The sequence below is a fragment of the Schistocerca nitens genome, chromosome 2 (assembly GCF_023898315.1).
Source record: "Schistocerca nitens isolate TAMUIC-IGC-003100 chromosome 2, iqSchNite1.1, whole genome shotgun sequence".
Classification (NCBI taxonomy): domain Eukaryota; kingdom Metazoa; phylum Arthropoda; class Insecta; order Orthoptera; family Acrididae; genus Schistocerca; species Schistocerca nitens.
Window position 1 is genome coordinate 196,659,193 of NC_064615.1, and position 26,010 is coordinate 196,685,202.

General features: G+C 41.1%; 1 protein-coding gene across 1 annotated transcript in view; it reads right to left on the reverse strand.

The window, feature by feature from the left end:
- Positions 1–26,010, reverse strand: part of LOC126234320 (guanine nucleotide-binding protein subunit beta-2-like 1) — an 84,090-nt gene that overhangs the window by 33,466 nt on the left and 24,614 nt on the right. The window contains exons 3-4 of the mRNA XM_049943005.1: positions 21,538–21,648; positions 20,627–20,725 (exon numbers count right to left, since the gene is read on the reverse strand). Coding sequence (XP_049798962.1) covers positions 20,627–20,725; positions 21,538–21,648 — 210 coding nt within the window. The remainder of the gene's footprint in view (positions 1–20,626; positions 20,726–21,537; positions 21,649–26,010) is intronic.

Genomic DNA, 26,010 nt, shown 5'->3' on the forward strand with positions numbered 1-26,010 from the left:
TTCAGTTTTTTTTTTATGGTTTGTAGGGCGCAAAACTGCTACAGTCATTAGCGCCCCGTCTGTGACTTAGGAAAAGGTAAAAAAATGAAACTGGAAAGCAGCAGCAGTTGGAACAAACCTCAAAAAATTGGTGAAACTAAAAACAGAAGGAAAGCTTCAAAAAACCACTATAGAAGAGGGTTGGTTGTTCCCAAAAAGAGCTGAGCGCGTGTCATCTGCTAAAATGGACGATATTTCTGGCGACAGATGCAGACGGGCGCGTAACGGAGTAAAATAGGGGCACTCAAGTAAAAGGTGTCTTACCGTCCACAGCTGAGAGCAGTGGGGACAGAGTGGAGGAGGATCGCCGCTTAAAAGATGCCAATGGCTAAAAAGACAGTGCCCTATCCGGAGTCTAGTTAAAATTACCTCCTCCCGATGACGTGTTCGGGAGGAAGAGGTCCAAGCACAGGGAAGAGCTTTCACGTCCCGCAATTTACTATGGGGAAGTGTCGACCAATGTGCATACAATAAAAGAACAACACAACAACATTAAACATTCCGTAGATCGGCGAAGGGAATCGTGTGAATAGCTGGCCGTAGAAGAGGGACTGCAGCCTTGGCCGCTATATCGGCTGCCTCATTTCCACAGATACCAACGGGTCCTGGGATCCAGAGGAACGCCACCAAGACGCCCCCAAGTTGAGCAAGCATAGGCAATCCTGAATCCGGTGGACCAGAGGGTGGACAGGGTAGAGAGCTTGGAGACTGAGGAGAGAGCTGAGAGAATCTGAACAGATAACATACTGTATCCACTGATGGCGACGGATGTATTGGACAGCCTGGAGAACAGCGTAAAGCTCCGCAGTATAAACCGAACACTGGTCGGGAAGCCGAAATCGATTTTGGGTGTCGCCAACAATATAGGCACTCCCTACACCAAACAATGTTTTTGAGTCATCAGTGTAAATAAATGTGGCATCCTTCATTTGTGCGCATAGAGCAGAAAATGCCTGACGATATACAAGTGAAGGGGTACCATCCTTGGGAAACTGACAAAGATCACGGAGCAGGCAGGTCCGGGGACGGAGCCAAGGCGGTGCTGTACCCCAAGTTGTCAAGAAAGTTTTAGGAAAGCGGAAGGAAAGAGAATGGAGCAGTTGACGGAAGTGGACTCCCGGTGGTAGTAGGGAGGAAGGGCGGCCGGCATACCCTAAATCCAAGGAGGCATCGAAAAAAATGTCATGGGCCGGATTAGCAGGCATGGAAGACAAATAGCTAGCGTAACGACTTAGAAGGACAGCTCGCCAATTGGACAGCGGAGGTTCAGCAGTCTCAGCATAAAGGCTTTCCACAGGGCTGGTGTAAAAAGCTCCAGACACTAAACGTAATCCACGGTGGTGGATAGAGTCGAGACGCCGAAGAATAGACGGCCGAGCAGAGGAGAGGAGTAGACTATGCTTCCATAGTCCAATTTCAAGCGCACTAAGGCGCGATAGAGGCGGAGAAGGACCACTCGGTCCGCTGCCCAGGAGGTACCATTCAGGACACGGAGGGTGTTGAGGGATCGCAGACAGCGAGCCGAAAAATAGGAAACACGTGAGGACCAGCACAGTTTTCTGTCAAACATAAGACTCAAGAATTTAGCGACGTACGGAAACGGAAGGCTGACAGGTCCTAGATGTAAGGAAGGTGGAAGAAACTCCGTACGACGCCAAAAATTAAAACAAACGGTCTTGCTGGGAGAAAAGCGGAAGCCTGTTTCGATGCTCCAAGAGTGGAGGCGATCGAGACAGCCTTGAAGACGACGTTCAAGAAGGCTGGTCCGTTGAGAGCTGTAGAAGATCGCAAAATCGTCCACAAAGAGGGAGCCCGAGGCATCAGGAAGGAGACAATCCATAATTGGATTTATAGCTATGGCAAACAGTACAACACTTAGCACAGAGCCCTGGGGTACCCCGTTTTCTTGGGAGAAAGTACGGGAGAGAGTAGTGTTCACCCGCACTTTAAATGTGCGCTCTGCCATAAATTCGCGAAGAAAAAGGGGCAACCGACCGCGAAAACCCCAAGAGAACAGTGTGCGGAGGATGCCTGTCCTCCAACAGGTATCGTATGCTCTCTCCAGATCAAAAAATATTGCTACTGTTTGGCGTTTCCGGAGAAAATTGTTCATGATATAAGTGGAGAGAGCAACAAGATGGTCAACTGCAGAACGATACTTTCGGAAACTGCAATGGGCAGGTGTTAAAAGACTGCGGGACTACAGCCACCAAGCTAAACAGCAATTCACCATACGCTCCAAAACCTTACATACACTACTCTTGAGAGAAATGAGGCAATAGCTAGAGGGGAGATGTTTGTCCTTTCCATGTTTCAGAACACGAACGACGATAGCTTCCCGCCATCATCTGGTAAAAGTACTGTTGGTCCAAATTCGATTATAAAGGCGAAGGAGGTAATGCAGACTATGGTATGATAAATGCAGCAACATTTGGATGTGGATACCATCTGGTCCTGGGGCGGTGGAGTGAGAAGAAGAGAGTGCATGTTGGAGTTCCAGCATGGAGAAAACAGTATTGTAGCTTTCGCGATTTTGAGAGGAGAAAGCAAGAGGTCGCACTTCCGTGGCAAGTTTCTTCGGGAGAAACGCTGGCGGGTAATTTGAAGAGCTCAAAATATCAGCAGAGTGTTGACCCAATGAGTTAGAAATTGCGACGGGATCCACTAATGTATCATGCACGACAGTGAGCCCAGAGACCGGGGAGAAACTAGGCACGCCTGATAACCGTTTAATCCAACTCCAAACTTCCGAGGAGGGAGTGAAGGTGTTAAATGAGCTAGTAAAGTAGTCCCAGCTTGCCTTCTTGCTATCGCGGATGACGCGACGGCACCGCGCATGGAACTGCTTATAGCGGATACAGTTGGCCAAAGTAGGATGGTGTCTGAAAACGCGAAGAGCATGTCGCCGTTCACGTATTGCGTCACGGCATGCCTCGTCCCACCAAGGAACTGGGGGGGGGGGGGGGGGGGGGGGGGCGCTGAGGCAATTTGGAGGTGCGAGGTATTGAACGTTCCGCAGCTGTAAGAATAACGTCTGTAATATGAGTGACCTCATCATGACGCTAGGAAAGTCACGGTCATCGAATGTTGCTAGAGACGAAAAAAGTGTCCAATCGGCTTGGGCGAACTTCCAGCGTCTCGGGCGCATATATGGCAGTTGTGGCTGCAATCGAAGGACACATGGAAAGTGGTCACTCGAGTGTGTATCAGCAAGGGCGAACCATTCGAAGTGCCGAGCTAGAGGAACAGTACCGACCAAAAGGTTCAAATGAGAGAAATTTGTCATGGAGGCGGACAAAAATGTAGGGTCTCCAGTGTTGAGGCAAACAAGATCCGCTTGGTGGAAGACGTCTAGCAATAGTGAGCCACACGGACAAGGATGTGGAGATCCCCAAAGCGGGTGGTGGGCATTTAAGTCTCCAACCAGCAAATAGGGGGGTGGAAGCTGACCAAGAAGATGAAGGAGATCAGCTCGTGCCATTGGTGTGGACGATGGAATGTATACAGTACAAAGAGAGAAGGTGTATCCAGAAAGGGAAAGACTGACAGCGACTGCTTGGAAGGAAGTGTTTAAGGGGATTGGGTGATAATGGAGAGTATAATGGAGAGTATTATGGAGAAGAATCATGAGTCCTCCATGTGCTGGAGTGCCTTCAACAGAGGGGAGATCAAATCGGACTGACTGAAAATGGAGGAAAACAAAGCGGTCGTGGGGACGCAGCTTTGTTTCCTGAAGACAGAAGATGGTCGGCGAGTAGGATCGTAAGAGGATCGACAATTCATCCCAATTGGCTCGAATGCCGCGGATATTCCAATGGATAATGGACATAGGGTGGACAGAAAATGGAAGAATATGACCAAGGTTGCCGTCAACTCAACGACGGCTCAGAGCTTGCGGCCGACAGCGTGGAACGGCACTCAGCCGAAGGCAGGAGATCCTGATCCATAGGTTGTTCAGGAGTAGCTCCTGCCAACAGCGATCGGCCAGTTGATCGGCCGCCAGCAGTGCGCCTCGGCGACACAGAAGACGGCCGAGGGCGGTTACCGCCAGGTGGTGCTGTAGATGAGACACGCCATGGCGGAGGAGGAGAGGAACTGGGTTTCTTATTAGCCTTCTTGGAAACACGATGTTTAGATGAAGGAGGAACCGACGGTTGTGAAGTTGGGGTACGTAAAAAATCTTCACGAGTATGCTCTTTTTTGGAAGTCCGAGTGTCTGACTTTAGGGATCGGGGTTTAGCACAACCTGATGAAGGGTGAGCCATAGAGTGAGCAGGTGAAAGTGGGGAGGTTGAATGGGCGATCTTTGCGCTGGCCGATCTGATGACCGTGTCACTAAAGGTGAGATCACAAGTCTGAGTGGCCACCTCCTTTCTTGGCTGAGGAGAGGCAAGGACAGTGCTGTATTTTCCTGTCTGAGGCACAGTGGGCTTTCGACTGGCGAATAATTTTCGAGCAGCAAAGGTCGACACCTTTTCCTTCACTCTGATTTCCTGAATGAGCTTTTTGTCTTTAAAAAATGGGGCAATCTCGAGAGGAAGCAGCGTGGTCACCCACACAGTTGATGCAACGAGGGGATGGAGGTGGACAAGCACCCTCATGGGCATCCTTGCCACACATAACTCATTTGGCCGGGTTGGAACAGGACTGGCTGGTATGATTGAACCGCTGACACCGATAGCAACACGTAGGGTTTGGGAGGTAGGGGTGAACGGAAATTATCTCATAGCCCGCTTTTATTTTCGATGGGAGTTGAACTCTGTAAAATGTCAAGAAGACAGTATGGGTTGGAACGATGTTCGTGTCAACCCTTTTCATGACTATGAACAGCCGTTACGTCCTGGTCAGACAGGTAGTTTCGAATTTCCTCGTCGGACAATCCGTCGAGGGAGCGTGTATAAACAACTCCGCGTGAGGAATTTAAAGTGCGGTGCACTTCCACCCGGACAGGGAAGGTGTGCAGCAGTGAAGTACGCAGCAATTTTTGTGCCTGGAGGGCACTGACTGTTTCTAACAACAAGGTGCCATTTCGTAAACGGGAACAAGACTTTACAGGACCTGCAATTGCGTCTACACCTTTCTGAATAATGAAAGGGTTGACCGTGGAGAAGTTGTGACCTTCGTCAGACCGAGAAACAACAAGGAACTGTGGCAATGATGGAAGAACTGTCTGTGGCTGAGACTCAGTGAACTTACGCTTGTGAGCAGACATAGTGGAAGATGAGGAAACCATTGCGGAAGAATCCCCCATGATTACCGGCGTCTCCGATGGCGCGCTCCTCCCTTGTGGGGGCCCACTCTGAGGGCACTCCCGCCTTAGGTGATTGTTCACACCTCAGGTCACACCTCCCGAGAAACAGACGGAGGGACCAATCGGTACTTTCGGAAGGTATCAGCTCGGGTAATCACTCCTCCCTGGGCCTGGCCGTTACCAGGGGGTACGTACGTGTCTTACTTGTCTACCTGGCGCGAGGAATTACGCGTTACCCCGTCACCAGCTACGCATGAAAATGGTGGGTCGGCCTTCAGACACGCACAGGGAGGAAAAAAGAGAAAGGGAAAAACAAAGAAAGGGAAGGGAAAGAAGAGAGGTTTCAAATGCCGCAGCGGAGAAAGGGATAAAGAGAAGAGGTAAGGAAAAGAGAAGGACAAAGGAAGGATGAAGACGTGCACGCAGAGAAAGTGAAGGATGCATTACATTTTCGAGTGTGTCTCCGGACGTAGGCACAAAACATACTCCCAGAGGGGGATAAAGGGAAGGAAAGAGCCCGAGGGGAAGGGGGGGGGGGGGCGCGAAGATGGGGGATAGGGAAGGATGCGGAAAAGTAAGGTATGCAGCCCGGAAAGGGAGGACCACATTAGCTCTGAGTTCCATGCTCGCTACGCACGTATCCACAAAAGAGTTGTGGACCCCCTGGGGGGCTACATTCAGTTGTTTCTCACTATCAAGTAAACCACCTAATGACTGTATTGCATTGTAAACCCTTCTAACAATTTTATCTTCTTCTAAGTTTTCAACTAAAACATCTTTGTTAACATAAAAGCTTCTTTCAACTGCAGTGTTTCCATGAAACATGCATGACCACGCTGTTTAGCGCCTGAAAACCTCAAACCACACACACACACACACACACACACACACACACACACACACACACACACACACACACACAACATGCAAACCAGCTTCTACACCAACTTTATGAAGTCATGGTCCGCACTTTGAAGTAAAAGATGGCGGCCAAAGTACATCACGAGTGTGATATTCCTATCAGCAAACCTAGAAAATGTGTGATAAGTGCAAGCAATTCAGTGTTTACTGTAATAAAGACTAAGGACATAGAAAAACGTTATAAAGACATTGCCTGCATAGCAACCACGTCCTACAACAGTGATATGAACATATTTCCCGATTCCGGTTATTGCTACTGTGAAAAGCGAGCTTGCAAAGGAATCACATGTATGAAATGTAAAACAGTATTTCATTTTCAGTGTGCAAATGTGACTTCAAAACAGAAAATATGGTTATGTATAAAATGTGATCAAAATGAATGAATAGTAAACTTAAAAAGGACTGTAAAAATGAAATTGTTACGGCGTTAATAGAAGAAATACATAAATTAAAATACAAATGTGACAAACTTTCATATATGATAACAGAAAATCTTAGTACAACTCTCACTGATAGAAGACTGGATCCTAGCACCCAAGTTTCAAGTGAGGAAATTTCATCTCGTTGTAATAGATGCATGAAAAATGTGAAATGTGGTGTGAAGTGCAACGAATGCTGTCTACTATTTCACTTTAGATGGGGAAAAGTTGATCCATCCCTTATAGAAGCCATGAAATTGTTGATAAATTGGAAATGTGAGGAATGTAGGACAAGATCGAATGCTATAAGGCAACAGAAGTTTACCATAGAGAATTTACAATAACAATGAACACACTAAATAACGAAACATCATCCCAGTCCACAGGGCAAACATTTTCAGAAAAGCAGTATAGTATGGATTATGCCTCTAGCACCTCGCAAGGTAACAAACAACACAAAAGTGAATAGTTATCTTAATCTTTGTACAATCCCTGAGCATGAGAATAGATACTCAGCTCTAACTCATGTAAACAATGACAGTGATCATCAAGTGACAGTCCGAAGAAGACATACCCCAAACAAAACTGTGATAAAACAATCTCAAACGAACACAAAGGTACTATGAAAAAATAAACAATATAATAACCTAAAAGTTTTCTCAGACAGTTTCGGTGGAGGGTTAGCTATAAAACTGAAAACAGATGATGCAGCAGGAAGGTTCAAAAATCAGGGACTAGTAAAACCTAATGCAAGATTAAGCCAAGTTGTTGACAGTGTTTAAGAATAATGCACGAATCTATCATCAAACAACTATGCAGTAATTATAGGAGGTGCTAATGATGTGTATCACAGTTAAACAGTTGCAGCAACAAAAGCACCGAGAGTCCCTGGGTATGCTAACACATACCAATGTAATAGTGGCTAAAATACCTAACCATTATGATCTAATAGAACAATCATGTGCGAACAATGAAATTAAAAAAGCAAATAACCTCTATAATTCAGTATGTAAACATTTCAAAAATTTAACAGTGACTGACATGAATGATATTTCAGACTGCTGCCGCACTACAATTGTGCCCCTTAGCAAACCTTGTCACTGTAACAGAGCTTGTCATACAAGCCATGGTCAGCATCTAAATGGTTTAGGAAAGTCACTTCTAACCAAAAAAATACTTGGGATCGTAAGAGTAAAATTAAGCTCTGCTAATAAAACAATTTATAGGCTTCAGTTCAAAGATATGGTACAGGGAAACTCCCAGTAGTGACCAAATCTACCACAAGTTGGATTTGGTCACAACAGTTTGCAAGGGGCAGTAAAGATAATGCAACAGAAAAAGCAAGAAGTATTCCTCACAGTAACAAAAACGATTTAATATTATTTCATGTTAATGTACAATCCCTAAGACATGAGGTTAATGAGTTACAGTACTTGGCAGACAGAATTAACTGTAGTGTAGCATACTGTGTATTAATGAGTATTGGTTGCACGATTTTTAATAGACTTGTGTGTACCTTATGGCTACGTATTAGCCACAAAATATTGTAGAACAAATATTGCACATGGTGGAGCTGCAATCTACATCAAAGGAAACTTAAATCTGCAGCATTCAGTGATAGACCTACACAAACACTGCACTGAAGGTGTATTTGAAGTAGCAGCCATAGTATTGCATGCCCAAAAAATTATCATTGCTTCTGTGTACCGTACACCAGCCTGTGATGAGGAAGTTCTTATAGATAAACTAAATTCACTAATCAAATTATTCACTAAACACAAAATTTTTATTTCAGGTGACTTCAATATAGATATAAGGGAAAGTAGAAAAAATGTAAATGACATCGTTAACAGTCTAAAGGCACTAAACTACTACTGTATAAATGAAAAACCTACTAAACTAGATGCATGCCTTGACAATGTAATTATTAACGTAAATCAGGATCAACTAAAGCATGATGTGATTAAGTTAGAGTTATTTGATCATGACAGGAAATGGGTCAGAATAGGCAGTATGAACCCAGAGAGAAATGAACAGTCACTTTCAGAACACTAAAAGAGGGCAATATTGTACAATTGAAACATGAAGGTGGTAGATTGGTCAAATACACTACACAATATAAAAACTCTTGACGGACAAAGATGATGTGACTTACCAAATGAAAGTGCTGGCAGGTCGACAAGACACACAAAAAAACACAAACATACACACAAAATTCAAGCTTTCGCAACAAACTGTTGCCTCATCAGGAAAGAGGACATAATATGTCTGCTTGTGTCTGTATATGTGTGGATGGATATGTGTGTGTGTGCGCGCGCGAGTGTATACCCGTCCTTTTTTCCCCCTAAGGTAAGTCTTTCCGCTCCCGGGATTGGAATGACTCCTTACCCTCTCCCTTAAAACCCACATCCTTTCGTCTTTCCCTCTCCTTCCCTCTTTCCTGATGAGGCAACAGTTTGTTGCGAAAGCTTGAATTTTGTGTGTATGTTTAGAGGGAAACATTCCACGTGGGTGATTCAACCAAACAGCCCTTGCCAAAGATTTACTGTCCTACACTCGTACTCTCTGCTGGAAATATCACTTTGCCACGAAGAAAAATGATCCTAATCCTACTCCTAATGATCCAACTCCCCAAGACACCATCCAAATTGAACCCTGCCTGGAACAGTTCCGTCCCCCGTCGCAGCGGGACCCACCTCCTCTTCCTCAAAATCACCCTCTCCAAACCTTCCAGGAATTTCTGACTTCCAGCCTTGCATCTCAATCCTTCTTAAAAAACCTTAATCCTACTCCCAACATCACCACTGCTGAAGCCCAGGCTATCCGTGATCTGAAGGCTGACCGGTCCATCGTCATTCTTCCGGCGGACAAGGGTTCCACAACCGTGGTACTTTATCGTCGGGAGTATGTGGCTGAGGGACTGCGTCAGCTTTCAGACAACACCACATACAAAGTTTGCCAAGGTAACCCCATTCCCGATGTCCAGGCGGAGCTTCAAGGAATCCTCAGAACCTTAGGCCCCCTGCAAAACCTTTCACCTGACTCCATCAACCTCCTGACCCCACCGACACCCCGCACCCCTACCTTCTACCTAAAATCCACAAACCCAATCATCCCGGCCGCCCCACTGTAGCTGGTTACCAAGCCCCCACAGAACGGATCTCTGCCTACGTAGATCAACACCTTCAACCCATTACATGCAGTCTCCCATCCTTCATCAAAGACACCAACCACTTTCTCTAACGCCTGGAATCCTTACCCAATCTGTTACCCCCGGAAACCATCCTTGTAACCATTGATGCCACTTCCTTATACACAAATATTCTGCACGTCCAGGGCCTCGCTGCGATGGAGCACTTCCTTTCACGCCGATCACCTGCCACCCTACCGAAAACCTCTTTCCTCATCACCTTAGCCAGCTTCATCCTGACCCACAACTTCTTCACTTTTGAAGGCCAGACATACCAACAATTAAAGGGAACAGCCATGGGTACCAGGATGGCCCCCTCGTATGCCAACCTATTCATGGGTCGCTTAGAGGAAGCCTTCTTGGTTACCCAGGCCTGCCAACCCAAAGTTTGGTACAGATTTATTGATGACATCTTCATGATCTGGACTCACAGTGAAGAAGAACTTCAGAATTTCCTCTCCAACCTCAACTCCTTTGGTTCCATCAGATTCACCTGGTCCTACTCCAAATTCCATGCCACTTCCCTTGACGTTGACCTCCACCTGTCCAATGGCCAGTTTCACACGTCCGTCCACATCAAACCCACCAACAAGCAACAGTACCTGCATTATGACAGCTGCCACCCATACCACATCAAACGGTCCCTTCCCTACAGCCTAGGTCTTCGTGGCAAACGAATCTGCTCCAGTCCAGAATCCCTGAACCATTACACCAACAACCTGACAACAGCTTTCGCATCTCGCAACTACCCTCCCGACCTGGTACAGAAGCAAATAACCAGAGCCACTTCCTCATCCCCTCGAACCCAGAATCACCCACAGAAGAACCACAAAAGTGCCCCACTTGTGACAGGATACTTTCCGGGACTGGACCAGACTGAATGTGGCTCTCCAGCAGGGATACGACTTCCTCAAATCCCGCCCTGAAATGAGATCCATCTTTCATGAAATCCTCCCCACTCCACCAAGAGTGTCTTTCCGCCGTCCACCTAACCTTCGTAACCTGTTAGTTCATCCCTATGAAATCCCCAAACCTCCTTCCCTACCCTCTGGCTCCTAACCTTTTAACTACCCCAGGTGTAAAACCTGTCCCATGCACCCTCCCACCACCACCACCTACTCCAGTCCTGTAACCCGGAAGGTGTACACCATCAAAGGCAGAGCCACATGTGAAAGCACCCACGTGATTTACCAACTGACCTGCCTACACTGTGATGCATTCTATGTGGGAATGACCAGCAACAAACTGTCCATTCACATGACTGGACACAGGCAGACAGTGTTTGTTGGTAATGAGGATCACCCTGTGGCTAAACATGCCTTGGTGCACGGCCAGCACATCTTGGCACAGTGTTACACCGTCCGGGTTATCTGAATACTTCCCACCAACACCAACCTATCCGAACTCTGGAGATGGGAACTTGCTCTTCAATATATCCTCTCTTCCCGTTACCCACCAGGCCTCAATCTCCGCTTATTTCAAGTTGCCGCCACTCATACCTCACCTGTCATTCAACATCATCTTTGCCTCTTCACTTCTGCCTCGACTGACATCTCTGCCCAAACTCTTTGTCTTTAAATGTCTGCTTGTGTCTGTATATGTGTGGATGGATGTGTGTGTGTGTGCGCGGCAGGCGCGCGCGCGAGCGAGCGTATACCCGTCCTTTTTTCCCCCCCTAAGTAAGTCTTTCCGCTCCCGGGATTGGAATGACTCCTTACCCTCTCCCTTAAAACCCACATCCTTTCGTCGTTCCCTCTCCTTCCCCTCTTTCCTGATGAGGCAACAGTTTGTTGCGAAAGTTTGAATTTTGTGTGTTTGCTTGTGTGTCTATCGACGTGCCAGCGCTTTCGTTTGGTAAGTATATATATATAAAATTAAAAATGCAGTAGATAGTCACTGTCCACTTATCACAAAAAGATGCACCCCTAACAACAGAAAAAACCTCAGGACTAACAAGTGGTACACTCCAGAGCTCAAGCAAATGAGGACACTGCTACTTCTTCTAAAAAACAATAGTGATAAAAATGAGGAAGCCAGGAAACACTATGTGACCCTTAAGAAGTTGTACAAATATGAAATAAAATCAGCTAAATGTAAAGTAAATGATGAATATATTGCAGGCTCAAAAAATGCCTGTCAAGCAGCTTGGAATATAATAAAAAGTGAAATCAATATGAGAACAGGAAGCCACAGTGCCTTCAGACTGCAACATCCTTAACGAATATTTTAAAATTGTGCCAGCTCTACTTCTTCTTCTTCTTCTTCTTTTGGTAAAAATAATTCTGATAATATTTCAGCTGCTGTAACCCTTCTTAAACAACAAGCACTAGCAACCAAGAAATTCTCTTGCTCAAAAATCATCTCCGGCCACATTATCAAATCTATAAAGAAACTTAAAAACTCAAAAACAGAGGACTATTACGGGCTTAGTAAGAGTATTGTTAAACACACAGCCACTGTAATCTTAATGCCACTAACATATTTGACGAATCGCATACTTGGAGGAGGAGTATTCCCTGGATGTCTGAAACTGACAGTTACACTCCCAATCTATAAGAAAGGTGACAGAAAAATGCCAAACAATTATAGACCTATATCAATAGTTCCCATTATATCAAAAGTAATAGAAAACTGCATATGTATCCAAATTTACAATTATTTTGAAAGTAATAAATTACTGAGTAATAACCAGTTTGGCTTTCGATCTGAATTATCGACAACCAAAGCAGTTTAATGCCTCCTTAGTAATATATATGAAGGATATGATAACAAGAAACTCACTCGTGCTATACTGTTAAGATTTAACAAAAGCCTTCGACTCAGTCACACATGAAATAATGATAAAAAAACTGGAACATCATGGTATTATAGATAAACCATTACAATGTTTTCAATCATACTTAAGCAATAGGGTACAATTAGTAAAAACAAACCATCAAAAGTCAACACCCATTAAAGTAAAGAGAGGAATTCCACAAGGCTCAGTGCTTGGCCCTTTCCTGTTCATTGTTTATATCAATGACTTCTCAAATTATATGCCATGCAACAATGTACTGTATGCTGATGATATGACACTAATAACAGATGGAGAAAATCTGCAAGATGTCATAGAATACAACGAAGTAGTAACTGAAATGAGCAGTGACTGTTGCAGAGCCAACATTTTATCAATAAACAAATCGAAAACTGAAGAAATTTACTTCACCCTGAAACCAATTAAACAGAATACAAAAAAAGGTCAAGTTACTAGGTTTACATATAGATCAAAAACTTACATGGGACACACACACGAATTATCTATGTGGTAAACTTGCTCGAACTCTCTATTACACAGGCTGAGACACGTTATCAGTAAAAATCTGCTGATCTCCACATACTTTTTTTTCTTAATTCACAACTGCAATATGGGGTACTTCTTTGGGGTAACTCGGTGGGTTCAAGTACCATCTTCAAGTGGCAGAAGAAAGCAGTTAGGTGCATTTTAGGACTAGCACCAAGACAAAGTTGCAAAAATCATTTTAAAGAACTAAAGATAATGACACTACCTAGCATATACATTCATAATTGTTTAATGTATGCTAAAGAGAACGTAAAGAACTTTAAGATCTGAAGTGCATGTTCATAATACTCAAAATAATAGTAACATAGACCTACCATACACAAGGCTGACATTAACGCAAAAGAGCCATAAACACCTTAGCTTGAAATTTTATAACAAACTCTCAAAGGCTGTGAGCGAACTACCGATGAATAACTTTAAGCAAACAATAGAAGTGTGGCTCAAATGTATGCCATTGTACTCACTTGAGTTTCTAAACAATGACACAAAAGAGATATGATAAAAAAAAAAAAAAAAAAAAAAAAAAAAATGCCATATGAATTGTACCTATATGTTTGTGACGGTAACATACCAACAATGGCTTTTTACATGGATACGTAAGATGTATCATAAATATATCTTGATACTATTGTGTATTTAACCGTCATCATCATCATCATCATCATCATCATCATCATCATTATTATTATTATTATTATTATTATTATTATTATTATTATCTTTACTTTCTCAGACGTTAAGTCTGGTGAGGAATGGAGTGACGCGGACCTTTATCAAGCGTCACTTCCTTTTTGCTGTACGGTATATGTTATATTGCATTTAGGAACTTTCGGGTAATTGAACATGTATCAATAATTACGGATTTCTGTAATTGTATATATATGTTTGGATGTAGCTGTATTGCATTGATGTATTGGTGGATATTGTGTGGTATGACTCCTGTAGTTGATAGTATAATTGGTATGATGTCAACTTTATCCTGATGCCACATGTCTTTGACTTCCTCAGCCAGTTGGATGTATTTTTCAATTTTTTCTCCTGTTTTCTTTTGTATATTTGTTGTATTGGGTATGGATATTTCGATTAGTTGTGTTAATTTCTTCTTTTTATTGGTGAGTATGATGTCAGGTTTGTTATGTGGCGTTGTTTTATCTGTTATAATGGTTCTGTTCCAGTATAATTTGTATTCATCATTCTCCAGTACATTTTGTGGTGCATACTTGTATGTAGGAACGTGTTGTTTTATAAGTTTATGTTGTAAGGCAAGCTGTTGATGTATTATTTTTGCGACATTGTCATGTCTTCTGGGGTATTCTGTATTTGCTAGTATTGTACATCCGCTTGTGATGTGATCTACTGTTTCTATTTGTTGTTTACAAAGTCTGCATTTATCTGTTGTGGTATTGGGATCTTTAATAATATGCTTGCTGAAATACCTGGTGTTTATTGTTTGATCCTGTATTGCAATCATGAATCCTTCTGTCTCACTGTATATATTGCCTTTTCTTAGCCATGTGTTGGATGCGTCTTGATCGATGTGTGGCTGTGTTAGATGATATGGGTGCTTGCCATGAAGTGTTTTCTTTTTCCAATTTGCTTTCTTCGTATCTGTTGATGTTATGTGATCTAAAGGGTTGTAGAAGTGGTTATGAAATTGCAGTGGTGTAGCCGATGTATTTATATGAGTGATTGCCTTGTGTATTTTGCTAGTTTCTGCTCGTTCTAGAAAGAATTTTCTTAAATTGTCTACCTGTCCATAATGTAGGTTTTTTATGTCGATAAATCCCCTTCCTCCTTCCTTTCTGCTTAATGTGAATCTTTCTGTTGCTGAATGTATGTGATGTATTCTATATTTGTGGCATTGTGATCGTGTAAGTGTATTGAGTGCTTCTAGGTCTGTGTTACTCCATTTCACTACTCCAAATGAGTAGGTCAATATTGGTATGGCATAAGTATTTATAGCTTTTGTCTTGTTTCTTGCTGTCAGTTCTGTTTTCAGTATTTTTGTTAGTCTTTGTCTATATTTTTCTTTTAGTTCTTCTTTAATATTTGTATTATCTATTCCTATTTTTTGCCTGTATCCTAGATATTTATAGGCATCCGTTTCTTCCATCGCTTCTATGCAGTCGCTGTGGTTATCCAATATGTAATCTTCTTGTTTAGTGTGTTTTCCCTTGACTATGCTATTTTTCTTACATTTGTCTGTTCCAAAAGCCATACTTATATCATTGCTGAATCCTTCTGTTATCTTTAGTAATTGGTTGAGTTGTTGATTGGTTGCTGCCAGTAGTTTTAGATCATCCATGTATAGCAAATGTGTGATTTTGTGTGGGTATGTTCCAGTAATATTGTATCCATAATTTGTATTGTTTAGCATGTTGGATAGTGGGTTCAGAGCAAGGCAGAACCAGAAAGGACTTAATGAGTCTCCTTGGTATATTCCACGCTTAATCTGTATTGGCTGTGATGTGATATTATTAGAGTTTGTTTGGATATTAAGTGTGGTTTTCCAGTTTTTCATAACTATGTTTAGGAACTGCATCAATTTAGGATCTACTTTGTATATTTCCAATATCTGTAGTAACCATGAGTGGGGTACACTATCAAAAGCTTTTTGGTAATCAATGTATGCGTAGTGTAGTGACCTTTGTTTAGTTTTAGCTTGATATGTCACCTCTGCATCTATTATCAGTTGCTCTTTACATCCTCGTGCTCCTTTGCAACAGCCTTTTTGTTCTTCATTTATAATTTTGTTCTGCGTTGTATGTGTCATTAATTTCTGTGTAATGACTGAAGTTAATATTTTGTAGATTGTTGGTAGGCATGTTATGGGGCGATATTTAGCTGGGTTTGCTGTGTCTGCTTGATCTTTAGGTTTCAGATAGGTTATTCCATGTGTAAGTGTATCAGGGAATGTGTATGGGTCTGCAATGTAACTGTTAAATAATTTAGTTAGATGTGAATGTGTTGAGGTGAACTTCTTTAGCCAGAAATTTGCTATTTTATCATTTCCAGGGGCTTTCCAATTGTGCGTAGAATTAATTGCTCGGGTGACTTCATGTTGCAAAATTATCACTTCAGGCATTTGTGGTATCATCTTGTATGAGTCTGTTTCTGCTTGTATCCACCGTGCATGCCTGTTATGTTGTACCGGGTTTGACCATATGTTGCTCCAGAAGTGTTCCATGTCTGTTATGTTTGGTGGATTGTCTATTTTAATGTGTGTGTTATCTATTGTCTGGTAAAATTTCTTTTGGTTTGTGTTGAATGTTTGGTTTTGTTTCCTTCTATTTTCACTTTTTTTGTATCTTCTAAGTCGTTTGGCCAATGCTTGTAACTTCTGCTTCTTTTCATCTAATTGCTCCATTGCTTCTTGTTGTGAGATTTTACCTAACCTTTTTCGTTTTTTGTCTGATATTTCATTTCTTATAAATTGTGTTAGCTGTCCGATGTCTTTTCTCAGTTTTTCTATTCTGATCTGTAGCCTGTGTTGCCATGCTGGTTTTGTGGGTTTCTTCTGTGTGTTGGTTGGTTCTGATCTCTGCCTAGTGTGTATATTTAGTGTAGTGAGTGCTCCTACATAAACCAGTAGTTGTAACTCTTCCATTGTTGTATTTTCATTTATTTTGTTGTGTATGATTGTGTTGATAGTTGTTATTGTTGTTTCGACTTGTGGGTTATTTGGTGGTCTATGCAAGAATGGTCTAATGTCTGTATTTGTGTCTTTGTATTCTATATATGTCAGCTGAAATTTCTCTTCTATATCTAACATGTGTGTCACTTCGTGTTCTATTTGTGCTCGTTCTGGTGGCTGTCTTAAGATGTCGTTTTCCTCTGATTGTTTAATTGATGTGTGTTGTTCTTTGTTTGTTTGCTCTGGGATGTTTGAGTCCATTACTGTATTTTCTTCTTCTTCTTCTGATTGCACATTATTTTGTTCTAGTATTTGTTGTACTTGTTGTTTGATGTTTTCTAATTCTGACTGGGGTATCCTGTTATTTTTGATTATTACACAGATCTGATCAGCTAGTCGTTGTTCTGTTAAAAATTTTAATTCTGGGTATCTGGTAATAAATGTTGTGTGTACTTGTGATCTGTATCCAGTTGTGTTGGTTCCTAGGTTTGTTGCTTGGTAATAACAGAACATGAGGTGTCGATTAACTTCATCTGACCATCTCATCCTCTGTCTTTGTTTTCCTTCTAGGGTGGTTGCAGGAAGCATATCCTGCAAAACACCTCTATTTGGATTTAAATCATTTTCCAGTTGGCTAGCAGTGTCGTTACCATTGTGGGCGGGCATAGGGTTCAAGCGTCGTCCCCGACCATGACGGCGCTTGTCCGAGGCTTCTTTAGTTCTGTCCTGAACCAAGTAATCACACTAAAAGGGGGGTTAGCCCTATTAGTGGTCTGTTCTTTTCGTCGCCTTTTACGACTGGCAGAACATACCGGAGGCCTATTCTTTTCCCGGGCCTCCACGGGGATTATTATTATTATTATTATTATTATTATTATTATTATTATTATTATTATTATTATTATTATTATTATTATTACTACTATTGTGAATGAATAATTGTTGTATTATCAATATTACTTATAATTACTGTAATTTTAAAATAATGTATGAACACACTGACGATGCCAATTGCATGGAAAACGTACTGAAAGGCAAATAAAGATTCTATTCTAAATTTACTGGAAGGTGATCACGTTTATCCTTCATAAGACTGAATTGTTTACTTGTTTTTCAGTATATTCACAAATTTAAAATATTCTCTCACCACTTTGTCAGCTATTGGAGTAGTCATATGTTTGATACAAATTCTTCCAACCCATTGTTACTCGAGGATTTCTCAAAATGGAGCTCTGCGTAACTTTTAATGATAAACATGAGCGACCTTTGAGCATCTTTAATTTAAAGACCTCTTCTCAGTAATTTTTTAGGTACAGACTTTGCAAAATACCTGTGCACTATTTTCTGAAAATAAGGATAAATATTTCTGTATAGTTCTTACTAGCAGCAGTGGCACTGAATCTAATATCTACATGATGACTTGTTTTATAACTACATGCTTTGGTCAAAGTTTCTACTTTCTGATGGTCTTTTATGTACTTCAGCAACATAATTTTTCAAATGTGGTGTACTTTCAAGTGCTCTTTTCACGACTTCAATATTTCCAACCCATTTTACGGAACAGTGATATTTGGAGGAGAATCCTTCATAAAGTACTAGATAACCTCTAAGAAATTCATGAACATTCCAACCACTTTTATTATAGGCAGTTTTCATAGCTCCATTCACTACATAAAGTGAGCAAGTGCCACACTGAAACATTTGTGGTTGATCATTTTCTTCACTGATGATAAATGCTTGCAAACCATGCACTTCCAAGTTCACATTTGGCACATCCATTGGAATTTGAATTACGTTCACAGATAAATTCAAACCATTCAGAACCTCCAGGAAACTTTACTGTAAATCAGAAGATGTGGCAGAATTAAAAAATGTAGATGTTCAAGATGTTGTAGATACAGACTGATTTTGTTCAGCCCAGAAACGGACCACCAAATCAATCTGTACCTTTTTGGACAACTTTGTTTAAACTCTCATTATATGACACACAAAAGAATTGAACTTCCCTGACTTTATTAGCAAGGAGATTCTGGAAATGAGGGCCAACTCTATAAGTAATTATATATGACAACTTACTCTGGTTTAACTGTTTTCTTTTTTGGCAGCCATGTTGTCAGGAAACATAATTTGGAGTATGTCTGTTGTTTCCAGCACTTCTTACTGAAGAATGAGACATGACTATTCACAGCCCATTTAATTTCAGATTTTACTATCTCATCAATAACTAAAAAAATGTTTCAGTGAATTTGTTTTGGAACACTCTTCAACTGAAGTTCTGGAGGTTATAGCACGAACAGGTGATTGTAATTCATTACTGCCGTTCAAATTCTGTGCAGAAGAAACTTTAGAGTGCTGCACTGTTTTTGTTACAGCAAAACAACTTGTTTTGTTGCCTTGAAACTAACGAATGAACCAAATCTGAATCTCTCTCCTTTTTTATGTATTTTTACACATGAAATGCTGCTAGCAATAATGGAAAGTCACATTTGCACAAAATACTCGACAGATGCCAAATTACAATCCACGAGTATTAGTCATATGGGGCACGAAAAGTTTTGGCTAGCTAGAAATCTATTTTAGTTTGTACATCTGTAACATCTTGAAAATAAGATAAACATTACAATGGTTTTATTTTAATTATTAGAAACTTTTAAGGAAATGCCTTTCAAAAAAAGATGCAGATTAAAGATATTTAAACAGAAGTGAGAGTGGACAGAATTAAAGAAACAGCTGTTCTAACTGATAATCATCCAGCAACACGAGATGGCAACACTGTCTTGGAAAGAGCTACAACTTACACGTCATTCCCACAGGTGTATACACCACATATAGCTCAACGAAGCCACACATCTAAATTTCTCAATTTCCCCTCAAGTTTGCAAACCTGCAGTAGCAGAGGCATTGCTAACATGGCTTGCACATATGGACACCTAAGCCCCCTACTCATAACGAAGACTTAAGTGATTTGGTGAATCTTCTATATAATTTTTTTAATTGAATGGCCTGCTGATTACAACATTTTTGGGGGTAGCTGTAACTCACTATTCCCTTCTAGTCCTCACCTGACTGACATACAAAACAAAATTTGTGACCATCCACTTAATTTCATTACCTTTACCTTTTCACTACTTTCATGACCACTTGTTCATTTTCATGAACTGTAGACATGCTGATCTACCACACCTGCTAAATGAAATTTTGATTTTAGTGTATCATATCTGCTGTTATTTCACCAGCTTTCTAACATGTGCTGGCAGGATGTACAGAACACAAAATAAATTTACAGCACCACATGCATTTTCTTTTATACTGCTGAGCTTTATCTTATCGAGTAGGTTACAACATCCCACAATGCTTGACAATGACCATGTGCTGACATTGCTATCACAATAAATAATATTTTAACAGTCTAAAGCAGAATAACTTCATTCAAAAGTATATTAAAATAAATGTAAATTGTGAACATTATGTGGTGCAGACAATTTGAATAAATCAGAACTTAAATCTTAGGGATGGAAATGAGAGGACACAGACTAGAGGTACGTGAAATACACAAAACAACAACAGATTCAGACTTCTTGCACAATCAAACCACCAACTAAACCACAAATAGGCACTTCTTTCCATAACTAGTGAACAGGACACATGTAGTATGTGCAGGCTAACAAAGTCAGCAACACAAGACAATGCACAAGAAAAAACGGATTTAATTTGAGTCTCATTATTAGATAAATTTTGTTTGTGAATAAAGTTAGAGAGAGAGAGAGAGAGAGAGAGAGAGAGAGAGAGAGAGAGAGAGAGAGAGCTCTAAACACTGCAATATGCAGCCTACCTTTACTCTCTTATCCCAACCACCAGAGACAATAATTGGGTTCTGCACATTAGGCGAAAAGCGAACACAAGAGACCCAGTCTGTGTGTCCACCATCATCCTGAAACAGAATTTTTACAGAGGGAGATAGTCAAAGTGTTTATTAGCACTCCAACAAGTGCTTTATTACGTATTTTAGAAGTTAAATATATAAATTACACGAAGAGTTAAAATAGCACGGTAAAATGCATGTATGTGACTTAGAATGAGGAACAGCATAATGATTACTGTGGAGAGGAAGGCAATCACACACCTGCATATGACTGCTGGCACCACACAAACACTCAGCAATAAGATAATAAAACTACATTTTTGCATTTGGTCCTTGAATCTATCGTCTTAGCAGAATAAGTAGCTGAACTGAGGTACAAGAAGTTGTGATCAGTGAAGCTAAATCCATGGGCCATGAGAGTCCCTTTGAACCATGGAAGTGATATGAACTGCAACTAACATTCCTTCAGATTAGGTCTTGCCAAATAGAGCATGGATTACTTCTCCAGCAAGGAAACTAACTAATGCATTGTGCTCATGATGTGGGACATCAGTTTATGACACTCATGAGTTTCTAGTGGGGATGAAGGTGGGCACTGGGGGGCTCCCCTTCACGGTGAAGAAACAAGTATTTCTAATTTTGGATCCCTTAATATATTTTTGCAACTTCTCTTGTTTACTTTTTGCTAGCCATGCCACTTATTATTAGTATTGTTCTCATCAATCAATATGATTTTGTTACGTAATTGACATAAAAGCTTTCTCTACATTTATCAATGACCATGAATGAGAATGCTGTTGCAGACTCTAAACCCAAACAATAACAATAGTAAGTTTCAATGAACAGAGTATAAATATACAACACTGAAGAGTGTGTCTTACCTTCATTGTGTATTTGCACTGTGCCAGAGTATTCCATAGCTTTATACTGCGGTCACGACTACCAGATACTATCTGTCTGTTGTCAGCAGAGAAAGCCACACTCAAAACATCCTGGAGCAGATGATGAATTTTTAGTACATAACGACAGTATTACAAATGATACTTAGAGAGACTGCATGTATTACCAACAATACTCTACATTCCACTTATTAGCTACAACAGAAATAGAATCCACATAATACAAAATGCAGCCATGGCGTAAGTTTTTCTTGTTTAAGATGCCACTGTATGTAATGCATTCATTTACACACTTCAGCAATGTTTTGTTTTGATCTGTGATATAATTTTTCTGGGAATTTTGAGTTGAGACATTTATGTCTGAAGCTCTCATTCATACAATTCAAGTATGCTGTTCCAATTCGAGTGCCTGCCTGTGGGCAGCCATGTACTCTTTAGCACAGGTGGGCATGGGTCAGCAAACAGACGATGCAAGGGCTATCCGGAAGCTGGGCCATAGCCACATGATCCTACTGCCCTGGCAGGCAAAGCTTGTGTAATAGGTCCACCAGGCACATAGCCTATACTATCTGTGCCTGCCCATGGGTGAACTGAAGGGCACCCGTGACCTGTGGGGAAGTACTGGAACAGGTTACATTAGAGCATGAAAGTCAATAAGGAACAACTTTACTGAGAATTTCAAGAGGACAGCAGGACTGAGCATACCATGAACATACGTTATTCCCCAATACTTTACATTTAGTTATTTGTGACTTTTCTTTCTTCTTGGTAATCTGTGCCTCATCTGGGTGAAGTTACTATTTCCTTATGCACTTTCTCGTGATATACCAATTACTTTTATGCTCGTATGTGTGTCTGGGAACCAAGCAGAGGGAGTAATATAAATTACGTATTTATTATAGTAAAGAATTCCTAGTGTGCTGTTAACATTGACAGTGTTGATATAATACATAGGAGGCATTTGATACTGAACCTCACCAACAATTTGTTAATGTGATTGTATGGGGATACCAGATGAAATTTGGCAAGTGTGTAACATGACCAACTGTTGTGTCATATCAGCAGATGATGTTTCATTTGTCGTCATCTCAAGGATCTATATATATACTTTCATTATTTGGTAATTTTTAGGACGTGGGCAATGAAAGGTTCAATTGATAACAGTCGCTGTTGGGTCACTGACTATAATTTATACGCAAGTTATTAACTTCAAACTAATTACACTGAGTTTTAGTAGCGTTCCACATGCCACAATTCAACGTTACAATTTCACACAAACTATAAGACCATCAGAACACAGAACTAATAATTAACCTGAATACACTTGTGAACTTAGCTGACCAATGTTGACTCAGTACACCAAATGTCCACCACTCACTACTACGGTACGATGTACCGTATCCTAAACACCCCCGCCCCCCACCCCCCATTCACACAACTGAGACAATAACCCATATGCCCGCAATTTGCTTACTAGTCACTTGTGAGGAATGGTATCAAAAGCCTTCTGGAAATCTAGGAATATGGAATTGATCTGAGATCTCTTGTCTACAGCACTCACTACATCATGGGAATAAAGAGCTAGCTGTGTTGCACAAGAACGATATTTTCTGAATCCGTGTTGGTTATGTATCAATAAGTCATTTTCTCCAAGGTGATTCATAATGTTAGAGTACAGTATATGCTTCAAAATCCTACTGCAAATTGAGGTCAGTGATATGGGTCTGTAATTCAATGGGTTACTCCTATCTCCTTTCTTGAATATTGGTGTGACCAGTGCTACTTTGCAGTCTTTGGGAACAGACCTTTTGTCAAGTGAGCGGTTGTATGTGATTGCTAAGAAAGGTGCTATTGTGTCTGCATACTCTGAAAGGAACCTGGTTGGTATACCATCTGGACTGGAAGACTTTCCTTTCTTAAGTGATTTGAGTTGTTTCGCAACACCTAAGATATCTACTTTTACGTCACTCATGCTAACAGCTTTTCTGGTTTCGAATTATGGAATATTTACTTCATCTTTTTTCGTAAAGAAATTATGGAAAACTGTATTTAGTAACTCTGTTTTAGTGGCACTATAATCGATAAACTTTCCATCGCTATCGCACAGTGACTGTATTGACCTTTTTTTTGCCAATGGTGTACTTTACATACGACCAGAATCTCTTTGGGTTTTCTACCATATTTTGATACAATGTTTCATTGTGGAAACTATTAGAAGCATCTCGCATTGACATCCGCACTAAATTTCATGCTTCTGTGAAACTTAGCCAGTCTTGGGGATTTTGCGTTCTTCTGAATTTGGCATGCTTTTTTCGTTGCTTCGGCAACAGTGTTCTGACATGTTTTATGTAACATGGTGGATCAGTCCCATTTCTTATTAACTTATGCAGTATGAATCTATCTACTGCAGTCGATACTCTGTCTTTGAATTTGAGCCATAACTGGTCTACACTTACGTAATTAGCTTGGAAGGAATGGAGACTCTCTCTTAGGAAGGCATCAAGCAAATTTTTATCTGCTGTTTTAAATAGATATATTTTGCATTTATTTTTAGTGGTTTTGGTTGATATGGTTTTAAGCCTTGCTACAATGACCTCGAGTTCACTAATCCCTGTATTCATCATGACGATCTCTATTAAATCAGGATTATTTATGGCTAAGAGGTCAAGTGTGTTTTCGCAATCTTTTACAATTCCTGTGAGCTCACGAACTAATTGTTCAAAGTAATTCTCAGAGGAAGTATTTAGTACAATTTTGGATGAAGTTTTCTGTCTACCACTTGCTTTGAAAATTTATTTTTAATCTATCCTTTCTGAATACGGTTTGCGCCTCTGTAAAAATTTCGGCAGAATTTATCTCTGGCTTTAGCCAGCTTACTGTTCCTATTACAATTTCAGCTTCAGTGCTTTCTATAAACGCTTGAAGCTCTGGTACTTTTCCAACACAGATGCGACAATTTTCTACTACAATACCGACTGTTGCTTGGTCGATTCTCATCGTTTCTTTGCCCTGTACCCTTTGAGACTGGAGCCCTTTTTGATCTTTCCAGAGACTGTCTAACCTAAAAAACCGCCCAGTCCATGCCACACAGCCCCTGCTAACTGTGTGGCCGCATCCTGTGTGTAGTGACAAATGTCTCAAAAGATGATGAAGAGATGGAGAAAGATTGAGAATATTGAACAGGTAATTCAGTATGTAAAGGAAGATGAACAGCTAAGAGTCATGGGGGACTGGAATGCAATAGTACAGGAAGGAACAGAAGAATGGGTTACAGGAAAATATAGGCCTGGTAATAGAAATGAAAGAGAAGAAAGACTAAGTTCTGCAATAAATTTGAGACTTGCCTAACCATTTCTGCTAGCCACATTTCATCCATGTAAGATGTTATGGGACAAATTAGCACGTTCATAATACCTAAGCACAACAATTGCACCTGGAATTTAAATGAGTGATATGACAGCAATTGCAACAGCAGTACAAATAATATCTACTTTTCTATTCTGATTGGAATTCCTGCATGCTGTACTAATGATGTGTAGACGCAGACAAGAAGCCATTAGTGGAGAGATCGAGGGCCACACCGGGGGTTATTCCTTGGGATGTAGGAGGTGGTGTCCTTTCAAGCAGACGGTCAACTCCCATCCAAGGGAGAGCGAAAGAACGGCGTGGCAGCCACCGAGCAGGTGCTGGGCCGTGGACAGCCATTGCCAGGGCACAATACACAGACATGCAGCTGACGTTAAACGCAACACCCTCCTGTTCCAATAGTCTAATTAGCAGGCTGTAACACACATTCACAGGTAAACAAGAAAAACTGGCCCGATAGTATGAGGTATTTCAGACAAGTGCTATTGACATTCCAGGGTTTGCGAAAGCATTAGCTCTGGCCACAGATAACATCCTTAAAAAGCATACTCAAAATACCACCAAGTTTGACTTTATTGCAAGGATGGTAGCGAAAACACACTTGTGGGAAGAGTAAAATCCTACACTGGCAGATTGTCTGTGTGCCTGAATCCTAATTTTTAGACTGACAGCAGCAGTAATGCAGTTGACTGGGAGTTTCAATTTTATTGAGTCACTGAAGGGAGGATGAAAAACCATTACAAAAATATACTATTGGCCAGTGTTTTCCAGCAAAGTTTAGGTGCACAGCAATCTGCCACCAGGGCGAGGAAGTTGTGTCTTCAGAGTTATGAGTGAGAACTCAACTGGCAGAGAGGGACTTAAGGTATAAAGATAATACAACACTAACTCTGCAGTTGGGAAGAAAGGATACTTGAAATCCTGACACTGACGAGAGTAACGAGAAACTTAACATCGAAAGTGGTGATCATGAAGCAGACAAAGTCTAGGCATTCTGCTACCTTGGAAGTAAAACAACCCATGATGAATAAAGCAAGGAGGACAGGGCCCACAGACATCTACATAGGCCTTAGATGATGCAATTTCTTA